Raw genomic sequence first — 18,350 nt, forward strand, 5'->3', positions numbered from 1 at the left:
AAAATAAAGTATGAAAAGGGCAGATTATGATTAAATACTGAGAAAGTCAACAGATTAACATTTGTATACAAAAATATTCTTAGGGACGCCTGGGTGGCTCAGTGGGTTAAGCCTCTGCCTTCGGCTCAGGTCATGATCTCAGGGTCCTGGGATCGAGTCCCGCATCGGGCTCTCTGCTCAGCGGGGAGCCTGCTTCCCTCTCTTTCTCTGCCTGCCTCTCCATCTACTTGTGATTTCTGTCAAATAAATAAATAAAATCTTTAAAAATATATATATTCTTAAACTTTAAAAAGCACCATTTCATAGTCAAATCAGTCTACATAATTTCCTATAAGTCACAAAAGGGAGCACACAAAGTAAGACTTTCTCTTTTTGTATCCTTTAGTCTCTTCCAAACATTTAACACTGGAGAGAAGAATACAACCAAAGTAGAGAAGACAAAAATAAACATCTATACTAATTTTTATTCATTTCAGTTTTAATACATCCCAAGAGGTGAATGTTTATGCTCTGCGATGATGACAATCACATTTCAGTTAAACAGTAACGCATCAGTTTGGAATAGCTGCCGGAAACCATACTACCTTTGGAAAAACTATTTCCAAAAACTAAGGAGAAAAATAAAAAAGGAGAAATTAAAAAAGGAGAAAATAAAAAAGGAGAAAACAAAATATCTATCACTTCAAGAAAATTGTGAAAATAAATAAAAAAGGAGAAATTAAAAAAGGAGAAAATAAAAAAGGAGAAAACAAAATATCTATCACTTCAAGAAAATTGTGAAAAATTTTTGTATTTCACCAGCAATGACTAAAATTGACACTTGTATTTTTATGTAGAAAAGTTTCTCAATGTACACACAATGTAATTTTTTTGCACTAATAATTTAGACAGAATTTTGCTACTTAAGTTTTGTTACCCTCTAATTCCATTTCCAATTTTCTTCAAAAAAGGATATTACCTTGTTGAAAGAAAAAGTTTCAAGATACTTATTATTTATAAGAACAACTTTTAACTGAGTAATGCAGTTTATTCTCTGCTTTGCTTTTTTGTGGAAATAGGTATGGCTAGATAGGAATGACAACACTATTAACTGAAATCCAGATTTCATAAACAGAACATTTAAGCGGCACCTGGGTGGCTAAGTCATTAAGCATTTGCCTTCAGCTCAGGTCATGGGATCAAGCCCTACATCTGGCTCCTTGCTCCATGGGAAGCCTGTTTCTCCCTCTCCCTCTTCCCCTGCTTGTATTCCCTCTCGCTTTCTCTGTCAAATGGGGGGGGGGGGGAGAAACAACTTAAGGAAATTATTTAATACTGGATCTCTACTTTTTCTTTTTTTTGGTTATTGTGAATTATCTAACTTACTTTAATAGAAGACTTTTTAAGATTCCCAAATGGGGTGAAATATGTAGAAAGTCATTCTTAATAGTGTTAACTGTCCTAATCTTTAATTAGAGTCTCAATAAGCAATACGAAGTTTAATAGAACAGCATAAAAATGAAGGACTCACTGAGAAATCATCTCCATTTCCTAGTTTAATGATGGAGAGTAAAGTATTGCACTTTATTAATCAACACAAAATAATGTAGCCAATAGTAACATACAGGTACACAATTTAATATTTATTATATGCATTTTATATACATTATTTTTCAACAGATGTAGGTTTGCTATGTGGTACAATCTTAAAAATTTGCTGATTCATAGTTTGTAAAACAAAAACCTTACAAAACTCATCAAAACTCGCAAACTGATCAGAAAAGTTTTTGGAAGACTAGAAAAAATACTTTATTGTCTTAATCATGCATTACACAAACAAAATCTTTAGTTACACCATAAAATTAAGCACATCTGAAAAAATAAAACAGGGATAACTAATCCAAACACAGCAGATTTCTGTATCCTGATTCAACTATTTTTGTATCCTATTTGTAATGCAAATAAAATTTTACTCCAAATATTTTTAAACAAGATAGTTTTTGTTTGGAATCATGGTAAACCAAGATATGCATATGGGGGAAATCACATTGGTTTGTAACTTAAACTATAAAATATTCAATTTTTAGTCTATTTTAGACTATTCAAAGAGTTCCAAAATAGATATACAGGTTCCTTTAGCACATTAATAAAAGGATATAAAGATCAACAAAAAGTGAAATAAATAATAGGCTATTAGCAAGATGGATAATCCTTGATAAATAAACTTGTAAATACAGTAAGATGTACAAAATATCACATAGTGATAGGATGCCAAGATTAGTTTTTTTTTTCTTTTTAAAGAGTTCATTTGGAGTATTAAACCCCACTGTTTCATTTTAATACACTTAATAGTCCTTGGTATATGAAGACAATTATGTGATGATGAAGGTGATTTAGCATCTTTATGGAAGGACTTAGCTGAGCTGTATTAGGCAAAAGAAGGAAAAAGTGTGGTTACACGGCAGCGGGTCAGTGAGATCTCTGTGTTTTAGGGTTGTATAATGCAGAAAAACTTCAATACAATCTTGAGCACTGTTGTGACAGGCTAAATATATAAAAAGACTTATAAAAACTAGAATTTTATCCAAACATTTTGTGCAACTAATGCTAAAATATTTTAAGTTAAATTTTCTTTTTTTTTTTTTTAAAGCAAAATAAGTTTAAAAGGGAATCTGTGGCATTCAACTGATAAACAGAAAAATCACTAAGAGATGAAAAAAAGCTACTCTTGGAGCTCACTTTCCCCCCAACAAGAGCACCACATTCCTAACCCTAAGGCAGCACACAGAGTCCAAAATAAAAGTCTTTTGTAAGATCAGACTCCACATTGGCTTAAAGATACCTAAAAAACAGACATACGCTCAGTTCATATCCAGTACAGGCCACAAATAATGGAGTCCTTTTTATTTGTCCCACAAGATACAGTAATTACAATTAAATTAATGAGCCTGACATTAAGATGTGATTTCCATCAATTTATGCCTGCCTTGAATAGCTTTCACCAAGCAGATCACATGTAGTGTCATATCAGTAACCTTTCAGATGGCAGTGATGCAGACCCTCTTTTTGTCCAAGCAAATTTGTTAGATGTGAGTTTTTGTTGATTCACACAAATACTTTAGCAAGGGCATCAGCCCCTGCACTGGCAATATATGCTTTTGATGGATGGAAAGCAACATCATAAATCGATTCATCTAATTTCTTCCTATGTGCTGTTATTTCTTGCACACATGTCTTGCTGTCCAAATTCCACAATCTAATAGAACAGTCATGGCCTGTAATAAAAGAACAAATAAAGTACATTATTGAGTAACAATTCTTTTATAAAGCTTGTGGCAGTACAGGAAGTTCAGACTTACTTCCAGACATCAGGTAGATTCCATTAGGATCTACTGCTAGACTTGTAACAGCATCCAAATGAGCTACCATAGAATGGATCATTTTACCTAAATAAAACATAACACAGAAGATAAAATTTTCACAAAGAGTTACTAACTTGTGAGATCAGAAACCATAATATAGCATCAACATAAAAGAGACAATCACTATAGCAATATATTTTTTACTGTGGTAAAATACATGTAACATAAAATTTACCATTTTAACCATTTGGGAAGGTATCATTCAGTGGCTTTTAGAACATTCGCAATGATATGCAACCATCACCATTATCCAGTTCAGAACATTTTCCTCACTGCAAAAGGAAACCCGTACCCATTAAGCAGTCACTCCCTAAAGCTCCCTTCCCCCAAGTCCCTGGTTACCACTAATCTGCTTTCTCTCACTATGATTTGGCCTATTCTGGATGCTTCAAACAGTTGAAATCATACAATATCATGTGGCTTTTTGTGTCTGCCTTCTGTCACTTTTTTTTTTTTTTTTTTTGGTCACAGTTTTCAAGGTTCACCCAGTACCCATAGGTATACCTTACACTTTATTGTGCTTCAAAGATACTACAGGTTTTTGGGTTTTTGTTTTTGTTTTTACAAAATGAAGATCTGTGGCAACCTTGTGTTGAACAAATCTACTGGCACCATTTTCCAACAGCATTTGCTCACTTTGTGTCTCCATCACATTTTGGTAATTCTTCAATATTGAAAACCTTTTCATTATTATTTTATTTGTCATGGTGATCTGTGATGAGTGCCTCCAAATTGGTGAAAGCTAAGCAACAGTTAGCAATTTTTTTGCAATAAACATTCGTTAATTAAGGTACATACATTTGGGTTTTTTAGACACAATGCTATTGCACCCTTAGTAGACAACAGTATGGTATAAACACGACTTTTATATACACTGGGAAACCAAAATTCATTTGACATACTTTAATGACAAATGAGCTTTACTGAAGTGGTATGAAACTGAACCACAGAGATATGCCTGTAATAACTTTTTAAAAGAGAATTTGAAATCTAATGCAGAACTTTCCCAGTTATTCCTAAAGACATCTGTGTGACACGCATCTGACAGTACCTGGCAGGCAGTGGAAAACATAATGACTATATGGTTGCATCAAAGGCTCAAGATCATATAAAGTGGAATTAAACTAAATATAGAAAAAAATCTCTCTCATTAAGAGATGTAAAGGTTATTTCATATACAGGGTTACTAATAAATAAATCACTAGAGGATATATTCCTAACTAAAGATTCTATTATCAGATTCATTTATCCTTTGAAATGTCAATCATTTTATAAATCGGAAATAAGAAAGTGAGGAGGGGTGAGAGTAAATTAGAGAAATTATTCTAGATTTCCCCAGACAGTAGCAAAAACAATATTCTGGAAAATGGGATTTAATGGCAAGTTAAAAAAGTTATAAGTACAAAGTTATGTTGCATAAATACCTCGGGGACAAGAGGATCGGCCTCTGCACTGGCAATATATGCCTTTGGTGGATGAAAAGCAGTATCATAAACTGATTCATCCAAGAAGGGAATAAAATAGCAAATACTGGTATTTCTAAAATTACCTCCCCTTTCATTCAGCAATGAGTCTTTATTACTCAAATGTCTGTGTTGCTCCTAATGAGAGGTCTTCTTCAGAATTCTAGTTAGAATCATGTGCCACGTTTTTGGTCCCCTGATGACATTCCACAATGGGACATGAACTAGATCTACTTTCATTGTTTGCTACAGCTCCTAGCCTGCTTATAAAACCACAACATAATCAAATGTGCAAAAGTTACTCTATAAACATAAAAGGTCCTCTCACTTTCTGGCAATACTAATGTCATCAGTTAAGTACAGAATTAGTCTCTCATCATTTCAAAAACACATTTGTCTGTTTCTCACTAATACTAACAGAATAATTTGAGATTCTTCTTTGCTACCTTGAAGAACAAAAGAATCATTCAACATACTATCTTTAAATGCGTAATCTAACATAACTCATCAGAAATCTAGAATCTGGGGTGCCTGGGTGGCTCAGTGGGTTAAAGCCTCTGCCTTCAGCTCAGGTCATGGTCCCAGGGTCCTGGGATGGACCCCCACATTGGGTTCTCTGCTCAGCAGGGAGCCTGCTTCCCTCTCTCTCTGCCTACTTGTGATCTCTGTCAAATAAATAAATAAAATCTTAAAAAAAAGAAAATTTAGAATCCATTCCTCCCAACATTCCTATAAAAAATCCAAGCATGAATAGTTGGTATCCAGGACAATAATCTCAAATCATCAGAGGTTAAATACCAAGCATCAGGGTGCCTGGGTGGCTCAGTGGGTTAAGCCGCTGCCTTTGGCTCAGGTCATGATCTCAGGGTCCTGGGATCGAGTCCCACATCGGGCTCTCTGCTCAGCAGGGAGCCTGCTTCCTCCTCTCTCTCTCTGCTTGCCTCTCTGTCTCTGCCTACTTGTGATCTCTGTCAAATAAATAAATAAAATCTTAAAAAAAAAATACCAAGCATCATTAGCTTCCTTTAAAATGTCATTATCTATGATGGTAACTCTTAATTCACAAATCTAGTTCCAACTTCTCTCCTGAGAATGAGATGTAGTATGCATGTAACATGTCTTAAACCAAAGAATTCTTTCATCCAAAAAGCAGATTTACTCACTTCTTCAAGGGTACTTACTATAGTTTGCCCAGTTTGCCTCCAGTTCTCCTGTCTGGGCATTAAATTAACCCTATGACATGCTAAGTCAATTGAGAGTCGACCCTTCCTCTCCACACAGTCAGAAGGTCACTTTAAAATTTAAATGACTCCTTCAGATTACACAGGAATAAAGAAGTAGAATGCTGAACTAAGTTGGATGTTGGGCTTCCACTGGTGACCACAGAAGTCACAAAACTTCTGACACTTCCTGAGAGTTAGGACTCTGTCTTTAGCAACATATACTTGTGGCTTCTCCCATTTAGCCAATTTCACTTTTGCCCCATGTTTCTGTTACTACCTCTCTTCACTGACCAAAGTTAACGCTTCCTATAACGGAGAGAAACAGAGAATACACGCAGTCTGTGCTTGCCTCTCTGACACCTTAAGCCCTCTGACTTGGGTAATCAATATTGTGAGACTCTATGAAATGGGAGACAAAATAGATATTTTTTTAAAAATGCAGACCAGACATAAGAGGACCAGACATTTTGTCTGTTCTATTCAGGAAACTGAATGTAACAGTTGAAAACTATGTCAGGGATATGGTGGACAATAAAGTGTGCCAAATGAATGAGTCCACAACAAATTCAGGATCTTCCATCTCCAACTCTTCCATATCCCTCACTTGTATACCTCACCATCACTAGCTAAGTTTCTCAGGCACGGTACATGCAACTCAAATTTGTACCTCTACCAAAATTTAAAAAAATCATGAGCCCTTAATATCTCTCCAGAACAAACAGTAGAAACTGAAATTACAAATTCTTTAAAGTCAAAGATCTACCAGGTAATACAATTTAAATAATCTTTTTAAACCAATTTTATAAACCCCTGCTCAAATATCTTAAGTGGTTTTCATAGTATACAGCATAAACAAAAATCCATTATTCTTAGCCTGGTGCTGAGAAGTTCTCCTCAAAGGTTTTTGTTTCCCTTCTTCAAACTTACCTCTTTAGCTTTACCTATAAAATACTTTTGTTCCAGCCCACGTTCCTACCACCATGCTGCCTGTACTCAAAATAGGCCCACTGGAGTTTCCCACTACCTTCTTCACTTAAAAACAAGCAAACACACACACAAACAATAAAACTTACCATTTCTTCAAGGAAAAGATCAAACCCTCACTATGAAGACTCCTTTATCTAGCATGACTCATCTTACTGCAATATGAGTGCACATGCACACACACAGAGACACGTGTCGTATTTTCCCAAAACAATGATAAGCTCGCAGAGAAGAGAAACCACATCTTATACATGACAGCAGCCAGTGCCATGCAGAATACAAAAGCTAAATATAATCTTTTTGTTAAAATCTTAGAATTCATTGAATTCATCCACAGTATCAATTTCTATTTTTCAGATTAAAAAATTCAATAAATACAACAGTCACTTGACAAAATAATACTCTATTAAAAACTTAGCTGTCAACACTAGACCAGCTACGAAAATATTCTAGTTTATCACATTTAAATGAATTACCAATTTTCAGGGATAGGTTTCTTTGGAAACAGTATACCTGACTACAATTTACAGTTTAATTTAACTCAATGTTGTTATGTGTATGTACCTATGTGGGAAGTGAGATGGATTTAGAAAGACCGTTTCAATTGTTAAGAGCCTATTGCTATGTCTTTACATTACAGAGAAGGTAACTAGGCTAATTAACAGAAAGAATAAATTGGTAGAATTTTTAAACAATCTGTAAGACTGTTCTACTTACATATATTACATATGTTATACATATATATGCTACTTGTTATTAAATATTTATTCTGCCAATAAAACAGCTCTAGAGACTCACACTTTGCTGTTAATACAACTACTAAAATTCCTGACCCTCCCCTTACAAACCTAAATGTAAATCTCCAATAGTTAATCTAAAAAATCTTTTCAGAAATACAAAGGAAATTATCTCTGTGCTTACAGCAAAGGAAGACAATGAGGCTTCATAAAAATGTTCATAGAATTGTTTTGAGAAGGTGCTAAAATGAGAATTTTCATACAAATATGAATCTTCTTTCCTTTGAGATACAGACTGTAAATATCCACTCTCTTCTCAACTTCTACTGAGTTAAAAGGAATCTGTCCATTAGTGTGTTACCTGAACATGGGGACTTAGTTTAAGACTCTAAAGATTAATAATTATAACCACATCCTACATAACCTTCAGAGAGAAATCTGTAGAGGGGCACCTTGCTGGCTCAGTCAACAGAGCATCTGACTCTTGATCTTAGGGTCATGAGTTTAAAGCTCACGTTTGGCGTGGAGCCTTCTTGAATGAATGAGTATCAAAGAGAAATCTGTAGTTCTGCTTTGTTGTCTTGCTTGACAATCTTTTGCCTTGCAATAATGCTGCAATTAACTTTTAGGTTTCTTACTTGGAAATCCTTCAATACCCCTGGTTTTAGCTTCTCAAAAGAGCCTAACTGAGCACCAATAGTATTTTATGTGGTATTCTAAGGAAAGATGAAACAGAGGTCATTAAGAAAAAACAACCCTAAGGCCAAATTAAAATTTAATTGGACTTCTATATAACTGGTAAGTTTCCTCACAATAAGAAATCGAGGGAAAATAACAATTAACAATTTCCACTATTTCATCATTTCATCTCCTGAGGAATAATTCTAAGAGCATATCTGAAATATTAAACCCCAGAAAGAGACCTTTCACAACAGAATATGAAGAAGAAATTTCAAATGGACGGGTTTATATTTAACATGAAATGGAGAAAAACATAACTGGTAGGCAAAGTATTATACAGACTTAAGGACAGAACTTAACATGTACGTGTACTACATTAAGTAAAGCAAAAATCTGAGTTGAAATAGTTCAACTTGGCAATTTTTTAGGCAAAAAGTCAGCATGTCTAACATAAAAAGAATACCATTTTTGATCATCTCAAATTTACTAAGACTAAGAAGAATATACGACAACCTACTTACCCGTTTTATTGTCAAAAAATTTGATGTGTCTATCTTCATGAGCAGTTATTGTAACAGGAAGTGTGGGATGACTTACTACTCTGTTAATGTGATTACTGGATTGTAAACCTGAAAAATAAAGGAAGAAAATGCACTGAAGTTCAAGCTCTCGATTAAAATTTGGATGACAGCCCTTTTTTTTCTTTTTAAGATTTTATTTGAGAGAGAGAGAACACCAGCAGGAGAAGAAGAGCAAAGGGAGAAGAAGGACGAGGAAGAAGACTCCTCACTGAGTCCCGCTAAGCAGGGAACCCAACATGGGACTTGATCCCAGGACCCTGGGATCATGACCTGAGCTGAAGGCAGATGCTTAACAGACTGAGCCACCCAGGCAACCCTGGCTGATAGCCTTTTTAAGCTTATCAAGAAATAGGAATCATTAAAAAACTAAAGCGTTTGTATAAAAGAAAAATCTGAAAACTAAAACTAGAGCTCTGGAGAGATAGTTTTGTTGTTGTTGTTTTTAAGATTTTATTTATCTATTTGACAGACAGAGATCACAAGTAGGCAGAGAGGCAGGCAGAGAGAGGGGGGGAGGCAGGCTCCCTGCTGAACAGAGAGCCCAACGTGGGGCTCGATCCCAGGACCCTGGAATCATGACCTGAGCCAAAGGCAGAGGCTTTAACCCACTGAGCCATCCAGGCGTCCCGAGAGATACAGTTTCTTAAAAAATGTTAGTGTAAGCTATCATGTCCTGTAATATGGACAGCACTAAACTCAAGGAAAAATTAGGAATATTTTAATGCAGACTGTCAGTATAGGTGGTTTAGAATTTTAAAAGAGCCACAGTAATCATTACTCTAAACAAACAGTCCATAAATGAATTACAAGCATTTAATGAATAAATTTGCTTGCAAGTGAAAATTAGATGTTTGCAAGGAACAACCCCCATCCTACCCACACTCACAAAAAACCACAAAGAATAGGAATTCATGTTCTTAGGAACGAAACCTTTCTCTGCTACCAAGTTCTTAATTTTTTATTAGAGATGAGGAATAAACTAAAGGGATCAAAACTAATGGAAAAATATCATCAAAACTTATTAGATTTTCACTACATCAGTCATTCCACATACATACAAGAACACTTAACTTAGACACATTACCTGTGTGAAAGGGAGAAAGGGACTAGAGTTGAAAAGATGCCAGGAAAGACACTTCTTTGACTAATTTTGTTTGAGATTTGATTTGACCATGAAGCCATTTAAATGGTTTAAATAATTATAAAATGATTTTTTAAAGGCAGTCATACACACACACACACACAAAAGGAAAAGTAAAATTAAACAAATGAGTTTAACTGCATGTCCAACTGAGGTATAAACACAAAGAAATGAACCACTTCAAGTGACTTGAAAGCAGAATAATTAGATGTCCCATCCCAAATGGAATGCACCATTCATATGAAACTATTATCAGTATCAAACTATTGGTGGTGGCGTCATTTTTATTATTTTGAGATGACTCTATCTATACTGTGGAATAAATAAAAAAAGAGATGATGATGATGATGATGATTCTGCTGACAACCAAGAGTTTCAGCATGATTAAGATGAGGTAAAAAGCAAAAACATAAATCTCAATTTGAATGGGAAGTATTTGTATGAATCTATCGTTCTTTTTATTTTTTAAAAATGCATTTCCAGCTCTGTCCACTGAAGAAGCCCAAACCAACAAGCAATTCAAGAGCCATAAAATCTAGGGCACCAACCCAAAAGCCCTGAACTATATTATAGTCTATAAATGCCATTTTCCACTAAAAGAAACCATGGCTCCTTAGAGAAGTACAAGATTTCAGTCTGGGGCACAAAATGAACAAGAGGAACACAAAACATCTTGCCATATCAGAAAGTAAGAAAGTTATCAATGATTAGCAGAGTCATGTCAAAAGGACTCAAGAGCAAAACCTGAATAAGCTCCCACTGGCTAAAGATGAAACAATCTGAGGAGTGATAAAGGTAACACCTGCAACAGACTGAAACACATGAGATACATTTATTATAGATTATAGATTATAATGGTAATAAAACACCCAAAAGACTCAAAAGTCACCTTTGGGTAATGCTAGGAAACCACCTCATTACTTTGAAAACTGATCAAGTGGGGAAGGGATCAATAACTGATCTTCCCCTTCACTTATAACCACTAACTCCAGGTTAATCAAATGATTGATGAGGGGTGTTCCTTTTTTACAGAAATATTCTAGATATTAAGTGGAGAAGGAAAGAATTAGAAAAATCATTCTTCAACAGAATTAATGAATTAATGGACCTAGGCAATGATCATTAAGATTGAAAACGTAAGAAAAATATAAACAACCAGACAATATTTATTTCTGATAAAAGCTCACAAATTACTATAAAGTAGTCTTGCCAAAAACACTGAAAAACTTTATAATGAAGACAAATAAAAATATTAAACCTGAATTTGAATAAGCCTCCTCTATTTATAGGAAATAAAATGAAAAGAGAAAGCACATTAAATGATACCACAAGGATGATAGCAGCAAAATCCACACTGTGGAGACTACAGGTTGATAAATGATTCAATTTGATAAGTGACTGATAAATGATGGATAAATGATTTAATTTCTTCAATCAAAAAATTCAAGGGAAAAAGAAGAGATGGAGGGGGAACCTACAAATAAGAAGATACCTGAGACACATTATCAATCAATTACAATGCATGGGCCTTATTTGGAGCCCTATTTATATAAACTGTAAAGCACAAATCAGTCTACACTAGCAACACTGGCCATTCATACATAATTAATAAAGATGGAAGATGCTTTCCTCAGGCTTATATTATTTCCTCTTTCACATGTATTTCCATTAAAACTTTAAAATTATTTCCTGTGCTTTCACACTTACATTGCTCTTACGTTCTCTGTCCCTTAAATGTTTCTCCAAGCTTTTAAGCATAATTTGAGAAAATTGCAAAAACAATGTAAATAAATATACCTATAATGTACTGAAACTTTTTCCATCATAAATTCAAACAGTCAAAATATAAAACTTAAAAGATTACCCTCTATTGTATAATAATCTTTTAAAAGATTTTATTTATTTATTTGACAGACAGAGATCACAAGCAGGCAGAGAGGCAGGCAGAGAGAGAGGAGGAAGCAGGCTCCCACTGAGCAGAGAGCCTGATGTGGGGCTGGATCCCAGAACCCTGGGATCATGACCTTAGCCAAAGGCAGAGGCTTTAAATCACTGAGCCACCGAGGCACCCCTGTAATAATCTTTTTTAAGGTTTCAAAGAAACCTATGAAAACTTACCAGAATCTATCTGTGATGAAAGCATCACCAATGATTGTGATGTTTCTAAATCATAAATTATTGTACTACCAGTGTTGAAAGAGGTCACCATATGAGCTGGATCACAGCCTATAAAGTCAACCGATGTAGGTATTCCATGCTCTGAAAAGAAGCCCAAAGAGATCCCATGTAAAAACAATTTAGAAATCCCTGCTTCACTAATAAGAAAAAGGAATTCAAGTATTCCTGAAATAATGTCAATAATGAAAAAGAGAACAATTACATTAGGATAGTGAGATATAACAGGTAACTTTCCCTCAATTATTTTTAGTTGTTAGAACACTCTATTTAACAGTGTAAGAAAACTACAATTAGGGGGTTCAAAATTATGAGATACGTACAGAAGTTATTTCATTTTTTTAAATGTAAAATGATAAATTAGCATTCTCAATCACTATCTTGGGAGACTGCACCTGTTTGAGACCTATAAGCCTTATCAAGTAGCTCACACAAGTTGGAATTTTGGATCTGTGAAAATAAAGCCTGGATCTGGAATTCACTGATGCAGTACCATCCTACCATGTCCTCAGCAGCAACTTCTGTCTTTAATATTCAAATGGCCAGATTAATGCACAACTAGGTAAAATCCAGAGTGTCAAGCAATAAATTAAATGAAGTAAGCAATAAATGTCTAAATAAATTTTTACCTCAAAAGTTTGGGTAATTGAAAAATTAGTAGAATCACTAAGGTATCTAAGAGATCCTACAAAATAAGTGTATACTATTTATCTAAAATGCTTTAAGATAAAACAGTTTTTGATAAAAATAAAAGGTCTGATTTTTAAAATAACTTAAAAATGCCTTGAAAACATGTCCAATACCAGTATACAAACATATGTATATAAGTAAATGGTATCAAAAAGCAAATTGCTTACAGCTTCCTTTGACAGGAAAACACCTGAAATTCTACCTGTAATTCAGTCTGTACTTCCCACTTAAGGGTGCTAATTCAATGATTATGATACTTCTCATCAATGTGATCTTACATATTACATATCCTTAAGACTGTGATCCCTTCAATCTTTCTGGGCAGGCAACTACAGAAAGTGGAGGCCCTCATGTTGTTCCTATGAACAGCCTCATTTGTCTACTATTTCACTATTACAGAGAGATTTTTTAAATAGGACATGTCCTGGAAAAGGTCAAAAAGCACCAAACTACAGAATATACTTGCAAAACTCCTTTCTTGTTTATAAAAAATGACTAGGAGTACAAAGATCACCAAAAGCTTTATAAAATTATTTCATTATCTCAGAGTAACAGAGGAATAGTAAATCATTTGCTTTGTCATTCCTATTTCCAAGTTAAAAAAAAAAAACAAAAACAGCTTTTTTTTTATAGGGCAAAATTTACTTACCCTTGTCTCCATTGTAAGTGCAAATACATGGCAATTTTTCTTGTGGATTCCATAACCTAACAGTGCCATCTGCTGAACAAGACAGTAATTGATTTTTTATGCCACTGTAAGCAAGACCCCAGACAGCATCTGTATGTGCAACTAAAGTGCCAGCTAGAACATTTGGCTCTGGGAAAAAACAAACAAACAAAAATTAGCTAAAAGAAGTTGGAAAGAAATGTTTTGGAAAAATATAACTTATCACATAAGTAAGTATAAAGACCATGTTTAATAGCCCTAAGAAGATAACCAAAATGTACACACTGGCCATCTCTAAGTTGTTGAATTATGGGTTATTTTTTATCTTCCCCACAATACTTTCCTGTATTCTTAGAATTTTCTATAAAGAACACTACACTTTCTATAAAACAGCTTTAATGACAAAGAATTCCCATACCATATAATTCACCAATTTAAAGTATACAATTCAAGGGGGTGCCTGGGTAGTTGATCAAGTGTCTGGCTTTGGCTTAGGTCATCATCTCAGGGTCCTGGGGTGGAGCCCCTTGTCAGGTTCCACACTCAGAGGGAGTCTGCTGGTTCTTCTCCCTTGGCCCCTCCCCACTCACTCACTCTCTCTTTCTCAAATAAAGAAAATCTTTAACCCAAAAAAGTGTATAATACAATTTTTAAAAAAAAAAATTTATTATTATTTTTTAAATTATACACTATCATTATTTTTCTTTCCCCATAGTGATTTTGACCTAATTGTTTTACTGTGAGTTCTCTTTTTCTTTCTTTTTGTTTTTTAAATTTCTTTTCAGCGGAACAGTATTCATTGTTTTTGCACCACACCCAGTGCTCCATGCAATACATGCCCCCTAATACTCACCACCTGGTTCCCCCAACCTCCCACCCCCTGCCCCTTCAAAACCCTCAGGTTGTTTTTCAGAGTCCATAATCTCTCATGGTTCACCTCCCCTTCCAATTTCACTCAACTTCCTTCCCCTCTCCATCTCCCCTTGTCCTCCATGTTATTTGTTATGCTCCACAAATAAGTGAAACCATATGATAATTGACTCTCTCTGCTTGACTTAATTCACTCAGCATAATCTCTTCCAGTCCCGTCCATGTTGCTACAAAAGTTGGGTATTCATCCTTTCTGATGGAGGCATAATATTCCATAGTGTATATGGACCACATGTTCCTTATTCATTTGTCCGTTGAAAGGCATCTTGGTTCTTTCCACAGTTTGGTGACCGTGGACATTGCTGCTATAAACACTGGGGTACAGATGGCCTTTCTTTTCACAACACCTGTATCTTTGGGGTAACTAACCAGTAGTGCAATTGCAGGGTCATAGGGAAGCTCTATTTTTAATTTCTTGAGGAATCTCCACACTGTTCTCCAAAGAGGCTGCACCAACTTGCATTCCCACCAACAGTGTAAGAGGGTTCCCCTTTCTCCACATCCTCTCCAACACATATTGTTTCCTGTCTTGCTAATTTTGGCCATTCTAACTGGTGTAAGATGGTATCTCAATGTGGTTTTAATTTGAATCTCCCTAATGACTAGTGATGATGAACATTTTTTCATGTGTCTGATAGCCATTTATATGTCTTCATTGGAGAAGTGTCTGTTCATATCTTCTGCCCATTTTTTGATAGATTATCTGTTTTGTGTGTGTTGAGTTTGAGAAGTTCTTTATAGATCCTAGATATCAACCTTTTGTCTGTATATTATTTTATTATTTATTTGACACAGAGAGCGAGCGAGACAGTAAGAGGGAATACAACCAGGGGGAGCGGGAAAGGGAGAAGCAGGCTTCCCACTGAGCTGGGAGCCCAAAATGGAGCTCAATCTCTCGGTCCTGGGATCATGCTGGGATTATGAGCTGAGGCGAAGGCAGACACTTAACGACTGCGCCACCCAGGCGCCCAAATACAATGGCTTTTATTATGTTAACAGAGTTATACAATGATCAGCACATCAATTTTAGGACACCTTCATCATTCATTAGCCATTCCCACCCCCCACCGCCCAATTCTTCCTTCCTGCTTTTCTGTAGCACTACAAAACCACTAATCTACTCTGTTTTTTTAAGTTTGTCTGTTCAGGACATTTCATACAGACGGTCTTTTGTGACGGGCTTCTTGCACTTAGCAAAGAGTTTCCAGGGTTTGTCCATGATGTAACATGCCTCAGTACTTTACTTCTTTTTATTGTATAATATCCATTGTATGAATATACTATGTTTCATTTACCCATTTATCATCTGATGGACATGGTGGCTAATAATAACACTGTGTACCATCTGGCCTATAATCCTATTTCTCTAGCAAACTCCCACATTCCACAGCTGTTTCTTATCATCTCCGGAATTTTCAGTTTCCAAACTTCCTTCCACCTGAATGATTATCTCTATGGACTTCATTGAGAAACTGTAGCACTGAAATAAAAACCCCTCCCCTTATCTTTTCTCTATCCAATCTACTAAGTGTCTAAAGCCACCTTCTCCTTGCCTTCAGATAGGAGTAAAGAACTGTCCACCTTCTTCACAAAGGCTAATTCTACCAGGTAAATTTTGGATTCCATTCAACTCACTAACTTATTTCATGTTTACAGTTTCTGTACTACACAATAATTCTCCTTCTCCTTAGCATCATTACCACAGCAAACAAAGATGCTCCAGAATCTCCTGACTTAAACAAAAACCTTCATTAATCTTATATCACCCTTCCAACAGACAGCAGAAGAGCATATTGAATAATATGCTTTTTTTAAACTCTCATTCACTCTCTTAATCAGTGTAATATGCTTTCTGATACCACTATTACACCAAAACAGCCCTTGCTGAAATCACCAATGATGAACTCTCTTTTATCAAAAAGTTTAATGAAATTTTTCTTCCTTTGAAGATTATTTTCTTGGTTATTTTTATCACACTGCTTTGCATCCAGAGTGTGCCTTAAAAAGTTGCCCACAGGTACCTTCACCCTAGGGTCTTTGTCCCAGCATATAACCTCTGGCTAAGACCTGGGTGACCTATTTGTCATAAAAAAAGGAACCTTTCTATCCTCCTATTATTGGACTTCTCAACAACATATGAAAGGGCAGACTGCTTCCTTCTTTTCAAAATGTTTTTTTTATTTTGGTATACTTCCATGATCCCACATTTTCCTTCACTTCCTCCTTCCTCAAAGGCCACTCCTTCTCAGTTTCCTTTGTTGGCTTTCCTGCTCTAGTCACCCTCCCAGTATCAGAGTTGTTCAGGTCTCTGTCTTCTCTTCATGCCCTAAACAGTACACTGTTCCCTATGTTATACAATCTATTCCCATATCTTAATATCAGCTACTTGATACTGCCATCTCTTAATATGGCTAAAAACTGAACTCACCATCTTTAATCCTCTCACACCTGTTCTTAATATACTCAATTGTTCGTGTCCAAAAAAAAAAAAAAAAAGCAGTAGTGATAAAAATGTTCTGAATTAGACAGTGGTAATGGAATGGATGCACGACCCTGTGAATATAGTAAAAACTATATATATACTATCTATATAGTAAAAACTATATACATAAAAAGATGAATTTTAGCATGTGAATTATATCCCAATAAAGCTGTTTTAAAAAGAAACAAAATCAAGAATCACTTATCCATCACTTTATCCACTCAATCCAATTTATCAGTAGATTCTTCCTATTCTACCCTACTTCCCCAGGTCCACTATGAAGTGATTTACCATCTTTACAACCATGGAGAAACATCAACTCTCAACTAGTCTACTAGACTACTACATTATAACTTTACGACATTATTTGGTATTCTTTTCTCCATTTCTCCCACCCCTAATCTATTCTCCTTACAATAGCCAGGTCACCTTTTCAAACCCTATATTTAGGGGCACCTGGGTGGCTCAGTGGCTTAAGCCTCTGCCTCTGGCTTGGGTCATGATCTCAGGGTCACGGGATCGAGCCCCGCATTGGGCTCTCTGCTCAGCAAGGAGCCTGCTTCCTCCTCTCTTTCTCTTCTTGCCTCTGCCTACTTGTGATCTCTCTCTGTCAAATAAATAAACAAAATCTTTTAAAAAAAATAATAAACCCTACATTTATGGGTCATTTTCTGGATTAAAAACTCTTTACTGAAAGTTTCCTTTAGGAAAAAGAAAAAAAAAAGACTTTATTTATTTAATCTCAAGCAGACTTCATGCCAAGTGTGGGGCATCTCACAGGGCTCAATCCCATGACCCTGAGATCATTACCTGAGCCAAAAACCAAGAGTTGGATGCTCAACTGGCTGAGCCACCAAAATGCCCCCTAAAAGTTTCCTTTTATCCTTTCGATTGTGACTTAAATGTCACTATTTTGGACTATATCTAAAAGAATGTTCCGTATTAAAGATAAAGAATCTTTATCTTCCGTAGTATTTCTATATCTTCATACTGCTTATTAAAATTTCTAGCCATAAACTGGACCCCTTTGTTTGTTTGATGTCTGTCCTTTCACTAGACTAACTCTTATTTCTTGATATAGTGCTTAACACCATACCTGACAAATTCAGGCACCAAGTGTGTGTTAAATAAAAAGGCCAGAGAGATCCTGGATTTTATTTATCTATTTATCTATCTATTTATTTATTTATTTTTG

The 18,350-nt window shown here is 35.4% G+C and overlaps 1 protein-coding gene across 3 annotated transcripts in view; it reads right to left on the reverse strand.

The window, feature by feature from the left end:
* Window positions 1–1,601: 1,601 nt before the first annotated feature.
* The window catches only part of STRN3 (striatin 3), a 115,946-nt gene continuing 99,197 nt past the window's right edge, over window positions 1,602–18,350 (reverse strand). For all 3 annotated transcript variants that reach the window (XM_059373048.1, XM_059373046.1, XM_059373047.1), the window contains 5 exons: window positions 13,726–13,893; window positions 12,330–12,470; window positions 9,011–9,118; window positions 3,339–3,425; window positions 1,602–3,254 (listed from right to left, as the gene is read on the reverse strand). In XM_059373048.1, the coding sequence (XP_059229031.1) occupies window positions 3,085–3,254; window positions 3,339–3,425; window positions 9,011–9,118; window positions 12,330–12,470; window positions 13,726–13,893 (674 nt within the window). In that variant the 3' untranslated portion in view covers window positions 1,602–3,084. The remainder of the gene's footprint in view (window positions 3,255–3,338; window positions 3,426–9,010; window positions 9,119–12,329; window positions 12,471–13,725; window positions 13,894–18,350) is intronic.

This window comes from Mustela nigripes, chromosome 13 (assembly GCF_022355385.1).
Source record: "Mustela nigripes isolate SB6536 chromosome 13, MUSNIG.SB6536, whole genome shotgun sequence".
NCBI lineage: Eukaryota > Metazoa > Chordata > Mammalia > Carnivora > Mustelidae > Mustela > Mustela nigripes.